Below are 14,727 nucleotides of genomic sequence, written 5' to 3'. Positions count from 1 at the left end.
TTGAACTAGAGAGTTTTGGCTGGCTTGACTTAAGTGCAAGCACTCCGTTGTTTATGGTGTTTTCCTTCCTTACCTTTATGTAGAGACAAGGATTACTACAAGTCAGAGGTGTTTCTTTCCCTTGGGGGCTGGGTGAGTGTAGAGTTGGAATGGCCTGTGGGAACTTTGTGTCACTTTAAATTACCGAGGAAAGTTTCCAGTTTTGTCAGTGCTAAGGGCAAACTTTGTGATCCAATCTGCATTAAGTCATTAACTTCTCCTCCTCCCCTCGTTTTCTGTCTTTGTTAGCACACCCCTTTCTGGAGGTAATAAATTTGAACTTGGTTTTTCCAGTGTGGATGATATTTAAATAAGACTAGCCAGAAATAATCTTCAGGAGAATTTGGCTCCTTTTACTTTTCCCGAGGTGACTGTCATGAATTAGAGTAGTTACTGTCACTTTATTTGATTGGACTTTTTTAGATTTATGCTTCTGTGTTTGGCTCTGTTTCACTGTCAACACTTTTCTTGTGAACAGCACAGCAAGTTTTCCATTGTGTCAAATTGTAGTGATTTAATTATTATGTAGGTATGCTTGTTGGAGGAGTAATTACTGTTTGTGCTCAGGAGATACATTTTAGAGCAGAGGAAACTTTCTCAAGTCCTTTAAATCCGGATGATGTGGATGAGTAAAGTATCAGCAGACATTTGGTATGGAAGTTTCATTGCTGCCTTCTTTGATAAGTCAGAGTGTAGGAGCAAAGGAAGACACACCGGGTACTTTTCTCCTTTTACCTTTACGTCAGGAGGAAAAGGACTTCATCATCTTCTTTGGTTTATTGTGCAGGGTCTCACCGTGTAGCTCAGGTTTCCAAACGCTTGCTCTTGTGGCTTTGACCTTTTGAGTGCTGGGATTGCAGGTTGACACCCTCATGTTTATTAAGAACGTTTTAAATTTTAAATAAGGTGAAGGAACAGTGTCTTACAATGAAGGGAAACCCTAAAAAGGTAATTATCTGCTTTTTTTCTTTTGTTCAAGAGTTATCGAAAACCTGGTCCAAGAGACGTCTAGGAATTCAGGACTTGCTTGTCGTGTCGAAGCGTTTGGACATGGCGTGTAGATTCGAGTCTTTGTGAATAAAGAGTCTCGGGTCCTAGTGGTTGTCCATGTGAAGTGAGTTGGGTTACAGTGAATTGGAGGGATTTTCAATGACTGCCAGCTCAGGTAGAACTTCTGAACCAGTGGCTTTGTGAATGAGCATAGCTTGCTCCAAGCTCTGGGTCCTCCCCTAAGCACACTGTAGTAGTTCTGAGTGAGTGAGTGGGTGAGTGAGTGGATGAGTGAGTGAGTGGGTGAGTGGGTGGGTGAGTGGGTTGGTGGGTGAGTGGGTGGGTGAGTGAGTGGGTGGGTGGGTGAGTGGGTGGGTGGGTGAGTGGGCGGGTGGGTGGTGGGTGAGTGGGTGGGTGAGTGGGTGAGTGGGTGGTTGAGTGGGTGGGTGGGTGGTTGAGTGGGTGGGTGGGTGAGTGGGTGGGTGAGTGGGTGAGTGGGTGGGTGAGTGAGTGAGTGGGTGGGTGAGTGAGTGAGTGGGTGAGTGAGTGGGTGGGTGGGTGAGTGAGTGGGTGAGTGAGTGAGTGGGTGGGTGGGTGGGTGAGTGGGTGGGTGAGTGGGTGGGTGAGTGAGTGGAGAGCGTCTGGGTTAAGGTTCTGGGTGAGTGTGTTGTGCTACCAGAAGGTTCTGTTTGACATGAGATCTAAGTCATGTTAGAGCCACAAGAGGATAAGAGCGTTCTGATGTGGGGTGTTTGCTTTGGAGAAGAAACTTAGGAAACTATGACAATTCTTCTCCTCCTATTATTAGAAAGGTTATTGTATGGAGAGGCGCAAATGCATCACCCATTCTGAAAATATTACTAGTGTGACCTCCCTCATCGTGGGCTAGTAATTGTATTGCTGCTGCTGCTGCTGCTGCTGCTGCTCCTCCTCTTCCTCCTCTTCCTCCTCTGTAAATGTTTGAAAAGAAATGGAAGTTCAGAGAAGAGTTTAGGAAGGAAATATGATTTAAAGGAAGTTTTAACCAAGCCACGGTTAACAATTGAAATTACTTTTCTAGAGCTGTCCCATCCAGTCAATGTGTTGGCTACTGGCTACATGTATCTACATTTTCAGTGTGTAAGTAAAACTTAAAATTCAGTTTTTCAGTTCTAAGAGCCAGATTTCAGAACTCCATAGTCACATGTCCTGAGTGCCTGCTGTACTGGATTGTGTGTGTTTCCCTTCCACTGCTGAAAGGGCTGTGTGCACTTAACCCTCCTAATGCCCATGGCATAAAATGGTCCATGCACTGTAATTCTGTGGCTAATGTGGTTTGGAAGTCTTTTTTGTTTTTTCGTTTTTGTTTGGTAGCATATAGTTTCTGTCATTTTAAGACACTGCTTAGTATCCCAGAGTAAATGTAGCCTTCTATTAAGATATGTTTCCAGTTTTGTTTTTGCTGCTAGAACAGTGTTTACAGATGTCTATATACATATGGTAATAATTTCAAGGATAGGTATCAAGGAAGTGGAATTTCGTGCTTGGCAGTTTAGAAGCCTTTGGTAACAATTAGTGCTTTTCTAGAAGTGGAACAACTTTCTTGAACTAGTAGCCATTGCTAGAAGTCGTAATTATGTGACTTTAGAAGAGGAAGTAAGTGATTGTTGAGAGCCTCTAATCACTCTCACCCCTTTAATAATATATATATATAGAGAAGAAATGGGTCACTTCAAACATTTTAGTGAATGGCAGGCCCTGGGCTGTGTGTTCATCTGTGGATATCTTTTGAGTATACTGTTACAAGGACTTGAATACTCTCTCAGGGGGTTTATGAAAGGTATCCTCCACACAACTTGTAAACCATTGAATCAGAGGCTGATTTATAACTGATGTGGGGCTACAGTGTGGTCTTTATAAGAAATCTGAGAAGCAGAGAATGGTTCTTCAAAGGTCAGCTCTGGGAATTGCAGTTTTCCTAAGTACTTAATGAACCTGTTAGGGCTTTGGTTACTGTATTGTTCTGAATCAAATAAACTAGCCTCAGATTTTGCTACTCGTTGCTTTTACAATTTGAAGCAGTTCTCTATACTGAAACTACAGCTAGATTTTTATATGATACAGCTGTTGGGTAAGTCTCCTTACGTAGTTTCTCTTTGCACTAATAGCTACCTTGAGACAAACATTCAATAAAGAGGGGTGTCAGGTGCACAGCGTCTCCATGAGTAAGCCTGTTTCCTTCCAAAATGTAGTAAAGGGGAGGAGGACTTGTCTGTCATCACCATTGGAGCCCTCTACAGTCTGTCCACGCTGATATGCCAGTCGATGCAAAGCCTTCATTGGTAGGTTTATTTCCTGTGGGCTGCTTTAGTGGTCAGGGCAATTTCAGGAGAGACGTTTGCTCTGGCAGAAAGCCTGGAAAGTTTTAGAAAGGCAGGTTTAGCTCATTTCCTTCCTGAAGTGTGCTGAGTGGCCCTAAGCAAATTAGGCTACCAAAAAGTGCTGTGTGTTTACTGAAGGACTGTGTCAGTTGTTTTTGTAGTGAAAGCTGTCAGATTGGTTACCTGAGTCCTGGAGCTTCAGGTTGTGTAAGAGATGCTGGAGAGACAGGGTGGTTAAGAACCACTTCAGATCAGCATAATAGATTCTAAAGTTAGCCAACCTTCTGGGGTATCCTCCCTCCTGTCCACCACCACCTACTATTAAATTCCTTTTCACATCGATAAGCAAAGCTAACCTAGATCCATGTGGATGCCGTCAGTGATGTGTGGGTCAAAAGTGCCGGAGAGAAAACTGGACAAGTACTGGTCAGACTTGTTTCAGCTAGGTGCTGCTTGGTACCACAACCGTGCAGAGAGCAAATCAGCCCTTTAAAACTGTAGTCCTTGACATAGCTCACCCTGTAAAGGCGCTGACCACTGAGCCTTTGACCCCAGTTCAGTTTTTGGGACCAACATGATGGAAGGAGAGAAAGGGCCCCTGCAAGTTGTCCTACCTCCACAGATGTCTCTGTCTCTCTCTGTCGCGCTCTCTCTCTCTCTCTCTCTCTCTCTCTCACACACACACACACATGTGTACACATACAGTTTTGTGTATATGTGTGTACATTTTTGCTCACACACTCTTGCGTATGTGCATACATACACTCTTCTATGCACACAAACAAACAAATGGAATGTAAAAACAAAACATCCAGCTTTCAAAAAAAGTTACACAGAAGGCTTAGTTTCCTCAAATCTTTATTTTCTCATCTATAAAGCCAAAAGGATGAGCATAAAAATATCTGCATAACTTGGAGCCATGAGAGGGACCATGGTTGCATGACGAGTGAATATTTTATAAAGAAAGACAAACCTGTCCATCTATTTGGGCTCTAGAATTAGATACAAGACAACACCGAGGAGGACTTATTCCTAGGAAACCTTAGAAAGTCAGAGGTGCAGTTCTGCAGCATCCAAGATGGCGCTCCTGGCCTGACCTACACCGAGGTCTAGCTCAGTGTCAGACAGTGTTAAAGCCAGTTGCCAGCTAAAGGCAGAGGACTTGGTAGGAAAAAGTGAAAAGGAAGCTCACGTAAGGCTGGTGTGGAGACGTAGTACCACTTGGAGGAGTGGGAAAGGAGCCAGAAATGGAAAAACAGACCTCAGATGTGAGAGAACCATACAGGGACAATCTTTCCACACATCTTGGTTTCCACACATTCACAACCTGTGTATGGATGAGGGCTGGCAGGAAGGAATGGCCAAGATAGGTTGACAAATTGGCTAAGGTAATTATCCCAGTGATTGCAGCACTTGGGGGCAGAGGCTGGAGGACCACAGATCGGAGGCCAACATGATCAAGACCCTATCTCAGATGCAAAACAAAAGACAGCAGGGACCAAGCCTCGAACATCTGCAGTCTAACCATACTCAGATCGAGGAGCAGGCTGGGGTCTGAACAAACTTTCCAGGACACTGAAACAGCTACGTGGACTCAGCAGTGTCCCAGGGGCCAAGCTAAAGGACAGGAGGACACTGTGGAACAGACACTTGCACAGTAGCGAACAGACTCCAGAAGGAACAGGCAAGTTAAAAATAAAAAGACCCAGAAAGATCCAGTCCTGTGTTACCTGAAATACTTCTTTTCAAACAGTTTTGCGATATGTAGACAGGATACAGAATGAGTCATACTGAGGGAGGAGAGGGCAGCTGGGAGAATCTGACTCCGAGGACTATTGTAAGTAATGAACAGAATAAACGATATAAACAACAATGAAGGGAGACGCCCAACTAGAGGAGCGCATTGCCACATTGACTCAGCTGCTGGGAAGCTTCCACAGTGAAGGAGAGCTTATAAAACTTACTCTTTTCGATGCTGCTATGAGTAAGAATCGTTTAATTTTATTTTTAGAGTACTTAGTGGTATTAAAAGAGCTCGCCTAGTTAGCCAGCCCCTGTGTGGAGAGAGCTCTTTTGTAAGCATCTGCTTTATTTATGTGCACTTACATGTCCACATAACATGTTGCACGTGTGTGCAGGTCAGACAAGGGCTTTGCATCCTCTGGAGCTGGGGACTGAGCCCTGGTCCTCGGAAGAGTGGCAGGTGCTTGTCCATCTCTCCAGCCCCTCACCCTGTATCCCCTTCCCGAACAGGCAGTCTCCCTTATTGCCCTTTGCCTGGCCAGACACTGCAGTAGGATGTCACATAGGACGCAGTGAGAGTGTGCATCCTTGTCCCGCTCCTGAACTCTGGGAAACATCTACCGATTCAAGTGTGTGTCTGTAGGTGGGGTGCAGTGATGTAGATCTCATTCTCAAGCTGAAAATGTACTCTTTCGTTCCAGATTGTAGAAGGTTTCAATCAAGAAATGGTGTGGTTTGAGCAAATGCCTTTTCTTGAGTCAGTTGGGACACTTTATTTTGATTGGTCTGGTGTGTTATATGCTTTTTTTTCCACGAGTTGGCCCACCCTTACTTAGAAGAACTTTCATTTGTCCATGGTTCATGTGATCTTTTAACTATGTTGCTAGATGTAGTACATACATATGCATGCATGCATGCATGCATGCATATGTATGTATGTATGTATATGTGCATTTATTTGTGTGTATGGGTGTTTTGTCTGCAAGCATGTCTGTGCATTCAAATGCATGTCGGGAGCTCTGAGAGGCCCCGGGACTGGAGTTGTAGATGGTCGTGAGCTGCCATGGAGGCGTAGGGAATTGAACCTGGGTCCACCAGAAGAGCACCAATCTTTGTGGTTGAACCACCTCACCCTACCCCTAGTTTGTTAATTTTTGAAAAGGTTTTTTTCACCTGCACTCACCATGGACTTTAGTCTGCACGTTTCCCTGGAAGCCTCTGTTTGCTGGTCTTCGGTTAGGCTCTGCTGTCATGACGATGCTGGCCTTCAGAACAAGGTAGAAAGCATCCCGTCATCCCAAAATTTACCGAAGAATCAAAGAATTTAAAATTTAAATCACTTTTCAACCTAGTGTCTCTGAAGTCTTTGGTTATTATAACCATAAAGTCCTGTTATCGATAGATAACAGGTATCTCAAAGCTACAAAGCAAGCAATAGGCTCTAAATGGTTAAATTTTTGTTTCTGGCTGCTTTGAAGATAGTTCTATCCTGAGTCACTTGGGCTAAACCTCAGTGAAGAAGAGACAGTGGAGAGGCTCCCCTGTCTGTACTTCTGTCCTTCTCGCATCTGTCTGTACTTGTCATGAAAGCTTCATTTCAGTTAGGGTACAATTCAGTCCTAGAATTTCCTTCTGGCTTTGTGATTTCTACCTTTCACTTGTGTTCTCTGTTTGGCTCTGTGAACTTTAGTTCTTCCTTTTCTTGTTTTTGCTGGGCTGAGCCTTGGACTCCGGGCTGCTGTGTGCTAGGCCAGTGTCCCACCACCGAGGCCCACCCCAAGCTCTCTTTTAGGTCTTTGTCCATGGTTTTCCCAGCGCTTTTTTACCTTCCTTGTCGATTTATTGTGTTTGTCCAGGAAGTCTGCATGTGCATTGTTCGGCGTCTTCATGTGCAGCTTCAGATGACTTTCCCTTGTTAGTGGACTTCTTGTCCTGTCCCTCATTTATACGTATGGACTTTACCTCAGTGGACACGGATACTTGGTTGTGCGTCCTCCTTAAACTAGGCAGTGCGAGTTCCAGTGTGGCCCTTCTGGGAATTAGATCTTTCTCTGCGGCTTGTGTTTGCCAAGTTTGTCACTGGCTTTTCCAAAGGAGTTCTTGAAGCCCTGCTCCTTGCTGTGCTGTGGTAGCCTGGCCAGCCGCTACTTAGGTTACTCATTCAGTGGTCATGTGACACAGATTGCCGTAAAGCTGGAAACTGGCCGCCTTCTCCCCTTGGCTAACAGGAACCACTTATTAGTTTATATATTTCTAGTAGAATCGATGTTGACAGTCTTATCAGTTTTTTTGTGAGCAAACAGTTGGACTGAACTTTCCTCTCTCTTTTGCTAACACTCTCATTCTTTTGAACAACCATTTATCAAGGGAAAATTGGAAATTTGGAAATTGAAAGCAGAGAGCTGATACAGGAGTCATTCTGGGATATAGCTGAAGCAGACTGGAAGGAATTTACAGCTTTAAGTGATGCGTGTTATAAAGTGGGTTTCCTGAACTTAGCCTGGGGCAAGGCAAATCTGCTGCCAGGTTTTATAAAGTTTTATTGACACACAGCCTTGCAAAAAGTGTGTGTGTGCTAGGCCGTGTGCCTGTAAAACCTACTTTTCTTTTGTGGTTTGAAAGGTGGAGTTTCTGCCAGAGAGGTAGATCTGGGCTGCTGTGCGGTTTTGTATGACTAGGATTTCTTTCGTGATGGATTCTGTTTTAAATAATAACTGTAGGACTCAGACTCTGGGTCGCAGCGTTCTCTCCGGCTCCATGGCTTAAAGATGTGTTCCTTTTGGAGTTTTAAGGCTCTGCATAACTGTCACACTGCAGCTCTGCCAGACAGGAGGCCTTGGGGGCTGAGCAGTGGGGGACTGGGGAAGAGAGAGAGAGAGACAGAGAGAGGGAGAGGGAGAGGGAGAGGGAGAGGGAGAGGGAGAGGGAGAGGGAGAGGGAGAGGGAGAGGGAGAGGCAGGCAGGCAGAAGAGTGAACATTCTTCTAGCTGAGACACATTTCTTTGGTCTTCTCTCTGAAGAGATGGTCTCTTCAATGTTTGTTGTGCCTGCTGTGAGGGTTTCCACTTTGGTTTCCTAGCAGGAGACCAACAAAACAAACAGAAAACTCAGTCCCGTTTCTGGTTGTTCCTCCCACTTTTGCTTCCCTCTGCATCCCACCCATTATTAATTTGTGGAGTCTTAGGCATAGCTCTTACTATGCTGTCAGTAGGATTTGCTAATAATCTCGTGCTTCTGAATAACCATTCACCAAGGAAGACCTTGCAGGAGTATCGGAACTATCGTGCATTGAAGGAAATGAAAACCAATACAGAAAACATTGCGGATACAGCTAAGAAGAACTCATAGACTGTCCATGAGTTTTACGTGTGAGCAGTGCAGGCAGGGCAGGGGCTTCCAGCGTCTTTGTGGGGATTGAGCCACACCCCCTATGCGTTCCTCACTCATGGTCTGTGCTCCCTCTTATACCCTCTGTGGAACCCAGAAGGCTTGAGATTGTGTGTGTGTGTGTGTGTGTGTGTGTGTGTGTGTGTGTGTCCCGGCTCGAGCGTTAAAGCAGTTATAGCAGTAGGTTGGAGGCCTACTCTTGGCTGAAGAGAGGTAGGTTATTTTAAGACAGCAATGCCAGAAATGGGTTATAGACTCCTTACCCTGTTTCTGCCAACATTGTAGAAACTGTATCTTATTAGATAAATGCTGTATTATTCCCACTTTAAGAATAAGAAAATTTAGGTACACAGAGGTTATGCAGTTTGGTAAGGCTGTGACTCAAGCCTAAAGACAAGGCAATTGTGCTAAGTGTGTGTTCTCTGTGGAACTTTAACTTACGTTTGTGGACATTTTTGTGTATGAGCCAAAGTAGAAAATACTAAAACAAACACTTTGGGTGTTATTCCCCAAGCTTCAACTATAGTCTACTTTTCTTGTTTTAACCTCTTTGTTTTAAACAATTCCCAATAAAGAATGTAAAAGCAAATTTTAGATTATAATTTCTCATAAGCACTAGAATAAATATAAAGATATTAAAAAATCAATATAATCATAATATAAAAAGTAAAACTAATTTTCTTGATACCATCTAACATCTATTTGGTGTCCAGTTCTCTCTCATCGTCTCAGAAGCATTCCTCACCGTTGGTTCAGTCTCTCACTCTACATACACACTGTCTCTTGATCACGCCTCTCCACAGATTCAGAGGTCGGCCTGGACCCCAACCCTGTCTTCAATAGACCTTTATGATAGGATTTTAAGTTTTATTTTTCTGAGATGATCATTTTATTTATTCCAGTGATGTTTTTTTAATTAAATAAATTTATTTATTCATTTTATATCCCAATATAGCCCCCTCTCCTCTTAGTACCCCCTTACACAGGTCCTTCCCCCATTTCCTCCTCCCTTTCTCCTCTGAGTAGAGGGAGACCAGCTCTGAGTCCCCCGTACCCCGAGCACATACATCAGAGCACTGCAGGACTAGGTGCACTTCTTCCGCTGAGGCCAGATAAAGGTGGCTCAGGGGGATGACTTCTGCAGGCCTCAGAGTCAGGGACGGCCTATGCTCTTCTAAGATCGGTTTCACTTTGGAGTAGTGCCATTTTTTATTGCAGCATTTAAGATTTGTAATGTGTATTGGTGCGGAATGACTTTAGATGTATAGAGAAAGTACTGTGGTAGAGAGGTCCCCTCTACCCCGTTGTACTGGTCGTTTTTCTGTGTAATCTTTCCTGAAGTAAAACTATTATATATTCGCTGTTTCCCACAACCTGGAGCTTTCGGAATCTCCAGCAGGTGCTTGGCGGGACGTTCAGTATTAGATAGGTATCCTTCAGTGTTGGACGTGGTTATGAGTTTCTTGGACTAGGCCGTGAGGCCCCTCCTCCCCTTTTCTCCTTCCTCGTCTTTTCCCCGCTCTAAAAGTGTAAGTGTTTTTCATTTTTCATTTGTTTTTGGCTCGTTCTCGTGATTTTCTCTTTATACACACATTAGTATCGTTCTGTTTCTTTCCTTCCTCTCGGTACCTAAGGGGTAGTGCCAGTTTCTGTCCTTAGCCGTGTCACCGGACTTCTTGTTCTGTAGGACAGTCTCTGAGTTTTTGATGATGTCCACTTGTATTCAGTATAATTTAAGCCATTAAGTTGTGTCATATTGCTATATCTTGGGAAAGCACTTAGCAAATACGATTCTTTCTTGTAATCCGCAGATATTTTCCAACTTGTCCCTGGATGAACGTTGTCTTTCCGCATCGTTGGTTTGCAAGTACTGGCGTGACCTTTGTTTAGATTTCCAGTTTTGGAAGCAGCTGGACCTTAGTAGTCGTCAGCAGGTACGGAATTGAATTCTATTAAAATCCTTATTTGATCCACTCTGCTGAAGAAAAAAATCTTTATTCTCCCTTCAGATGACTGTAATCTACAATTTTATGCTTTCCTTTTTAAAGAAGTAATTTTCTGATACGTTTAATGCTGTATGAATGCATGCATGCTCCCTCACATGCACACACGTGCATCTGCATATTTGGTATGTATATACATGGTGTGTATATATGTTGTGTGTATATATGTGAAGTATGTATACGTGGTGTGCGTATACCTGGTATGTGTATAAGTGGTGTGTGTATATGTGGTGTGTGTATACGTGGTGTGCGTATACCTGGTATGTGTATACGTGGTGTGTGTATACGTGGTGTGTGTATACGTGGTGTGTGTATATGTGGTCTGTATATGTGGTGTGTGTATATGTGGTGTGTGTATATGTGGTGTGTATATAAGTTCATGTAAGAGCGCTAGGCTCCACGGTGGAAAGGGTAGTGTCTAGTGTACACTGGTAATTGTGACCTCTCTCTGTCTCAGTCCTTTCTGTTTCTCCCTCATCATCATTTCAGAACCACAAGCCTTTTCATGTAGGGAGGTGACATCCTAAGAGTCTCACAGTGGAGAACGTAGGCACTCATACATCTGACCTATGTGATGTGCTGTTGCACGGGCTTCACCCATAAGAACTCATCCTTCTCTCTGCAGCTCTGACGAGAGATGCTGCGGTTTCCCGCTTTAAAAAACGGGAATGTAATGGATAAAAAATGGATAAAAAAACAGAAGTAAATAGGGTGAAAACAACTTTTTGAAAAACACTTTTGGATGTTTTCCAATTTCCTGCTTGCTCAGTTGGTCAGTAAGTTTATGGTGCCGTAGAGTAGGGGGAAAAGAGAATTTATAGTGCTGACTGCAGACAGTTTATTAGTGTTCTTGGATTCATTTAAAGGTATTTAAAGTTTGTATTTACATTAGAAATATATGAAAACCTCTGATAAAGATACGATTTTATCAGAATCCTAAACTGCTGTTCAGCCCCTCATGGCATGTCACCGTTGCTGCACTGGGAAGCACTTGATGACAGCTTTTCTGAAAAGAAAGCAGATCTGTAACATTTGCTAATTACAAGGGTGTGAATAACCCACTGTGACTCATTGCAGGCCGCCCTCTCATGTTATCAGGTGCAGGTTACAAAGATGTGCCACCAGATAGGCTTTTGTGAATTGGTACGAGCTACGGGCAGTTCCAGAACACTCGTGCACAAACCTTTCTGACTCTTCATTGGTAACAGGCCAAGACGTCTGCAGAGCTAGGCAGCTATGCGCTCAGGTTCCTGAGCTCTGTGTACAGCAAATGGGGTGCGAATGGAGAGAGGGCAAACAGGAAGTGAACCTCTGCCTCTTGCTGACGCAGCTGTTACCTCTCACCTTACACTGAGCAGCTTTTCCTCCTCTGCTGGCAGTGAGACCTGGAGGGGAGGAAAAGGAGGAGCAGAAAGTTGCAGTATCTGTGCTCCTTTCAGCAGACGCGGAGGTGCTCCCTTTGTGGCTCTCACTCCAGTGCGCTCAGCAGTTCTGTTTCCACCTGTTTGCCCTTATTTGCATTTTCTCTTTCCCCTGCCTTTGTCATAGGACTGGAATAACATTAACTGATTTCTCTTTTGAAAAGTGGAACCACCATGCACGGGTGGTATTTTTATTCAGGTGACTGTGAGTTTTTTGACAGATGAACTATATAGGCTTACTTGTATTTAGTGCTGAGTCTTATGGGTCAAGTTTTCTTTTTTTTAAAAGAATAGCTAACATTTCTGAGAAACTGCCAACTGTCTCATATAATGCCTTTTTTTTTAAAGAATATTTTTTAAATTTATTTTATTTATCTGAGTACACTGTAGCTGTCTTCAGACACATGGGAAGAGGGGATCAAATCTCATTACAGATGGTTGTGAGCCACGCTGTGGTTGCTGGGAATTGAACTCAGGACCTCTGGAAGAGCAGTTAGCGCTCTTAACCACTGGTCCATCTCTCCAGCCCCCAAGCTTTGTGATGAAGGCATTTCTGTAGCCTCTGCTGTGTTGCCCACAGTGACGTATTTTCTCAGCTGTGTGTCACCTGTGAGGTAGTGCTGGGTTAGCAGTAAAGCTGCAGTGTTCATGCTGTGCTGTCATCTGATACAGGCATGAACACTCAGTTCATGGGGCTGAAACATGGTTCAGAAGCTAGCGGGCTATGCTTGATCTTCAGCACACAAACAAACAGACAAAACCCAAGTCATGTTAGTCATACTGATCGAGAGGTAATAGTTGCTTAGTTATAAAACATTTTAAATCTCAATGTAGAATTTTTTATAGTTTTTGATGCGCTTGAAACTTTAATTAAAGCAAGTCCCTGAGTGGTTGATTTCTCTGGTTTGGTGAAGTGTATTCTCCTTGTTTTCTGACAGTGCGTGTGGCACTGACTACGTGGCGCCATCCACTCTAGTAAATAGCAGACGGTTTTCTCTCAGAAACCATGTACTCGGGAGTCGGTACAGACCGCACCTGCCTCCACTTCAGATATCACTTGTAAATCCCAGGGGTTGCCTTCTACATCAGACAGCTACCTCTAAGTTCAGGAGCTGCACTTTCCACCCCCAACTTGAACTCAGGAAAATATTTTACTTATATTTTCTGGTTTATAATTAAGGCTGTGGCCAGAAACATTTACATGGAAAAGTTACAGGTCAACACAGGGATGGGTCCTCCAGTCTTCACTACTGCAGTTAACTATTAACTTTTTGCTGAGGGTGTTTGTAACGGAATCTCCAGTAAGCATTGTCTTCCCCTCCTCAGAGGCTAGAGGGATGGCAGCTCTACTCTCTGATCCGCTGGTGACTGGTTGGTGTGTGTTTTGTTTTTGTTTTTCTTATTGGAGTTTGAACCAGGACCTCTTGCGTGCCAGGTGAGTGCTCTTGCACTGAGGGAGAGCTCTCATCCTACCTGTTTAGTCTCTATAGTAACCAGACTTCGTTCTGAAACGGTCCAGGAGCCCCTCTCTCATTTACCTTATACTGTGTTCAGGAAGGGTCAAAGGTTATGGGTGACCAATGACTCTGACACTTGGAAAGCTGCAAGGGTTTTAGGAAGTTTATAGGAGAAACTGTGAACAAAGGACAAGTATGTATGTATTTTGTTGTACTATGGTGTTCTTATTATTATTAGTAGAAATTAAGTAATACAAGATAGTTTTCCACTTCTAGCAAAGTTTAATTTATTATATCTTTTTCTCTTATAGGTTACTGATGAATTATTGGAAAAAATTGCCTCCAGAAGTCAGAATATAGTTGAGATCAACATTTCTGATTGTCGCAGTATGTCTGACAGTGGAGTGTGTGTTCTAGCATTTAAGTGTCCTGGACTTCTTAGGTACACAGCCTACAGGTGTAAGCAGCTTTCTGACACCTCTATCATTGCGGTCGCCTCTCACTGTCCTTTACTGCAGAAAGTCCACGTAGGCAACCAGGACAAACTCACTGATGAAGGACTCAAGCAGGTAAATCCACGGCGTTTACTGAGAGGGTTCACACACTGAGGGCTCACACACTGATTGAACAGCTGTTGCAGCCACACTTTGAATTTGCATTAAAATGAATTACTAGAGACTAAAGTAAGTTACATTTTCTATGTAAAATGAATATTTGAGTAGGCCAGTGAGCTGCTGTGCTGTGGTGATGATCAGATACATTAATTTTGCTGTGTTTTCCAGTGAGTGCCTAATCTCTGTGGCCAGCCATTTTATTAGCTCTCGATTTTGTTAGCTCCTGTTTAAAATTAAATTTTTCTTTTATTTATTCAGTTTTTACGTTGGTCTATGCCATACTTGGACTTTAAGTAACAGTATTCAGTTTAGGTCAGAATAAGGTTTTAAAAGTTATTTTAAAAGCTTAATTTCCCTTTTATGTTATCAGATGGCATAATTTAAACATGGTTTTCAGATATAAATGGAAGTTCAAATTGAAGAGCATAAAATAAGAAGAAATGGTAATGGCCTATATTTGGCTTAGTAATTGGAATTACATCAGTTCAGTAACACCATCCCTGGTGACACTTGTCCTTTGGAATAGCATTTACCATCTGACAGACTGGCTCACTCATTTCTGAAGGGAGGTCCTTCAGTTGAGTCATTGTTGATGGACATATTGAAAGTTGAGTATGAGGAGAACTTTGGGGAGACTGTCGAGTAGACTCTACTGAGTGTGGCCATATCATATCAAGGATGCCACCAACTTAGAGGGGAGCCCATGCCCGGCA

At 43.4% G+C, this 14,727-nt stretch overlaps 1 protein-coding gene across 9 annotated transcripts in view; it reads left to right on the top strand.

Annotated features, from left to right (window-relative positions):
- The window catches only part of Fbxl17 (F-box and leucine-rich repeat protein 17), a 438,576-nt gene that overhangs the window by 14,420 nt on the left and 409,429 nt on the right, over positions 1-14,727 (top strand). For 8 of the 9 annotated variants that reach the window (XM_039083777.2, NM_001108235.2, XM_039083781.2 and 5 more), the window contains exons 2-3: positions 10,331-10,453; positions 13,712-13,969. In XM_039083777.2, coding sequence (XP_038939705.1) covers positions 10,331-10,453; positions 13,712-13,969 — 381 coding nt within the window. Of the gene's footprint in view, positions 1-1,023; positions 1,154-2,089; positions 2,149-10,330; positions 10,454-13,711; positions 13,970-14,727 lie in introns of those variants that run through there. The other variant, XM_063267332.1, reaches the window with a different exon arrangement.

The sequence above is a fragment of the Rattus norvegicus genome, chromosome 9 (assembly GCF_036323735.1).
Source record: "Rattus norvegicus strain BN/NHsdMcwi chromosome 9, GRCr8, whole genome shotgun sequence".
Lineage (NCBI taxonomy): Eukaryota > Metazoa > Chordata > Mammalia > Rodentia > Muridae > Rattus > Rattus norvegicus.
Note: the sequence above shows the minus strand (reverse complement) of the source record. Positions and strands in the feature narration are given on the sequence as shown.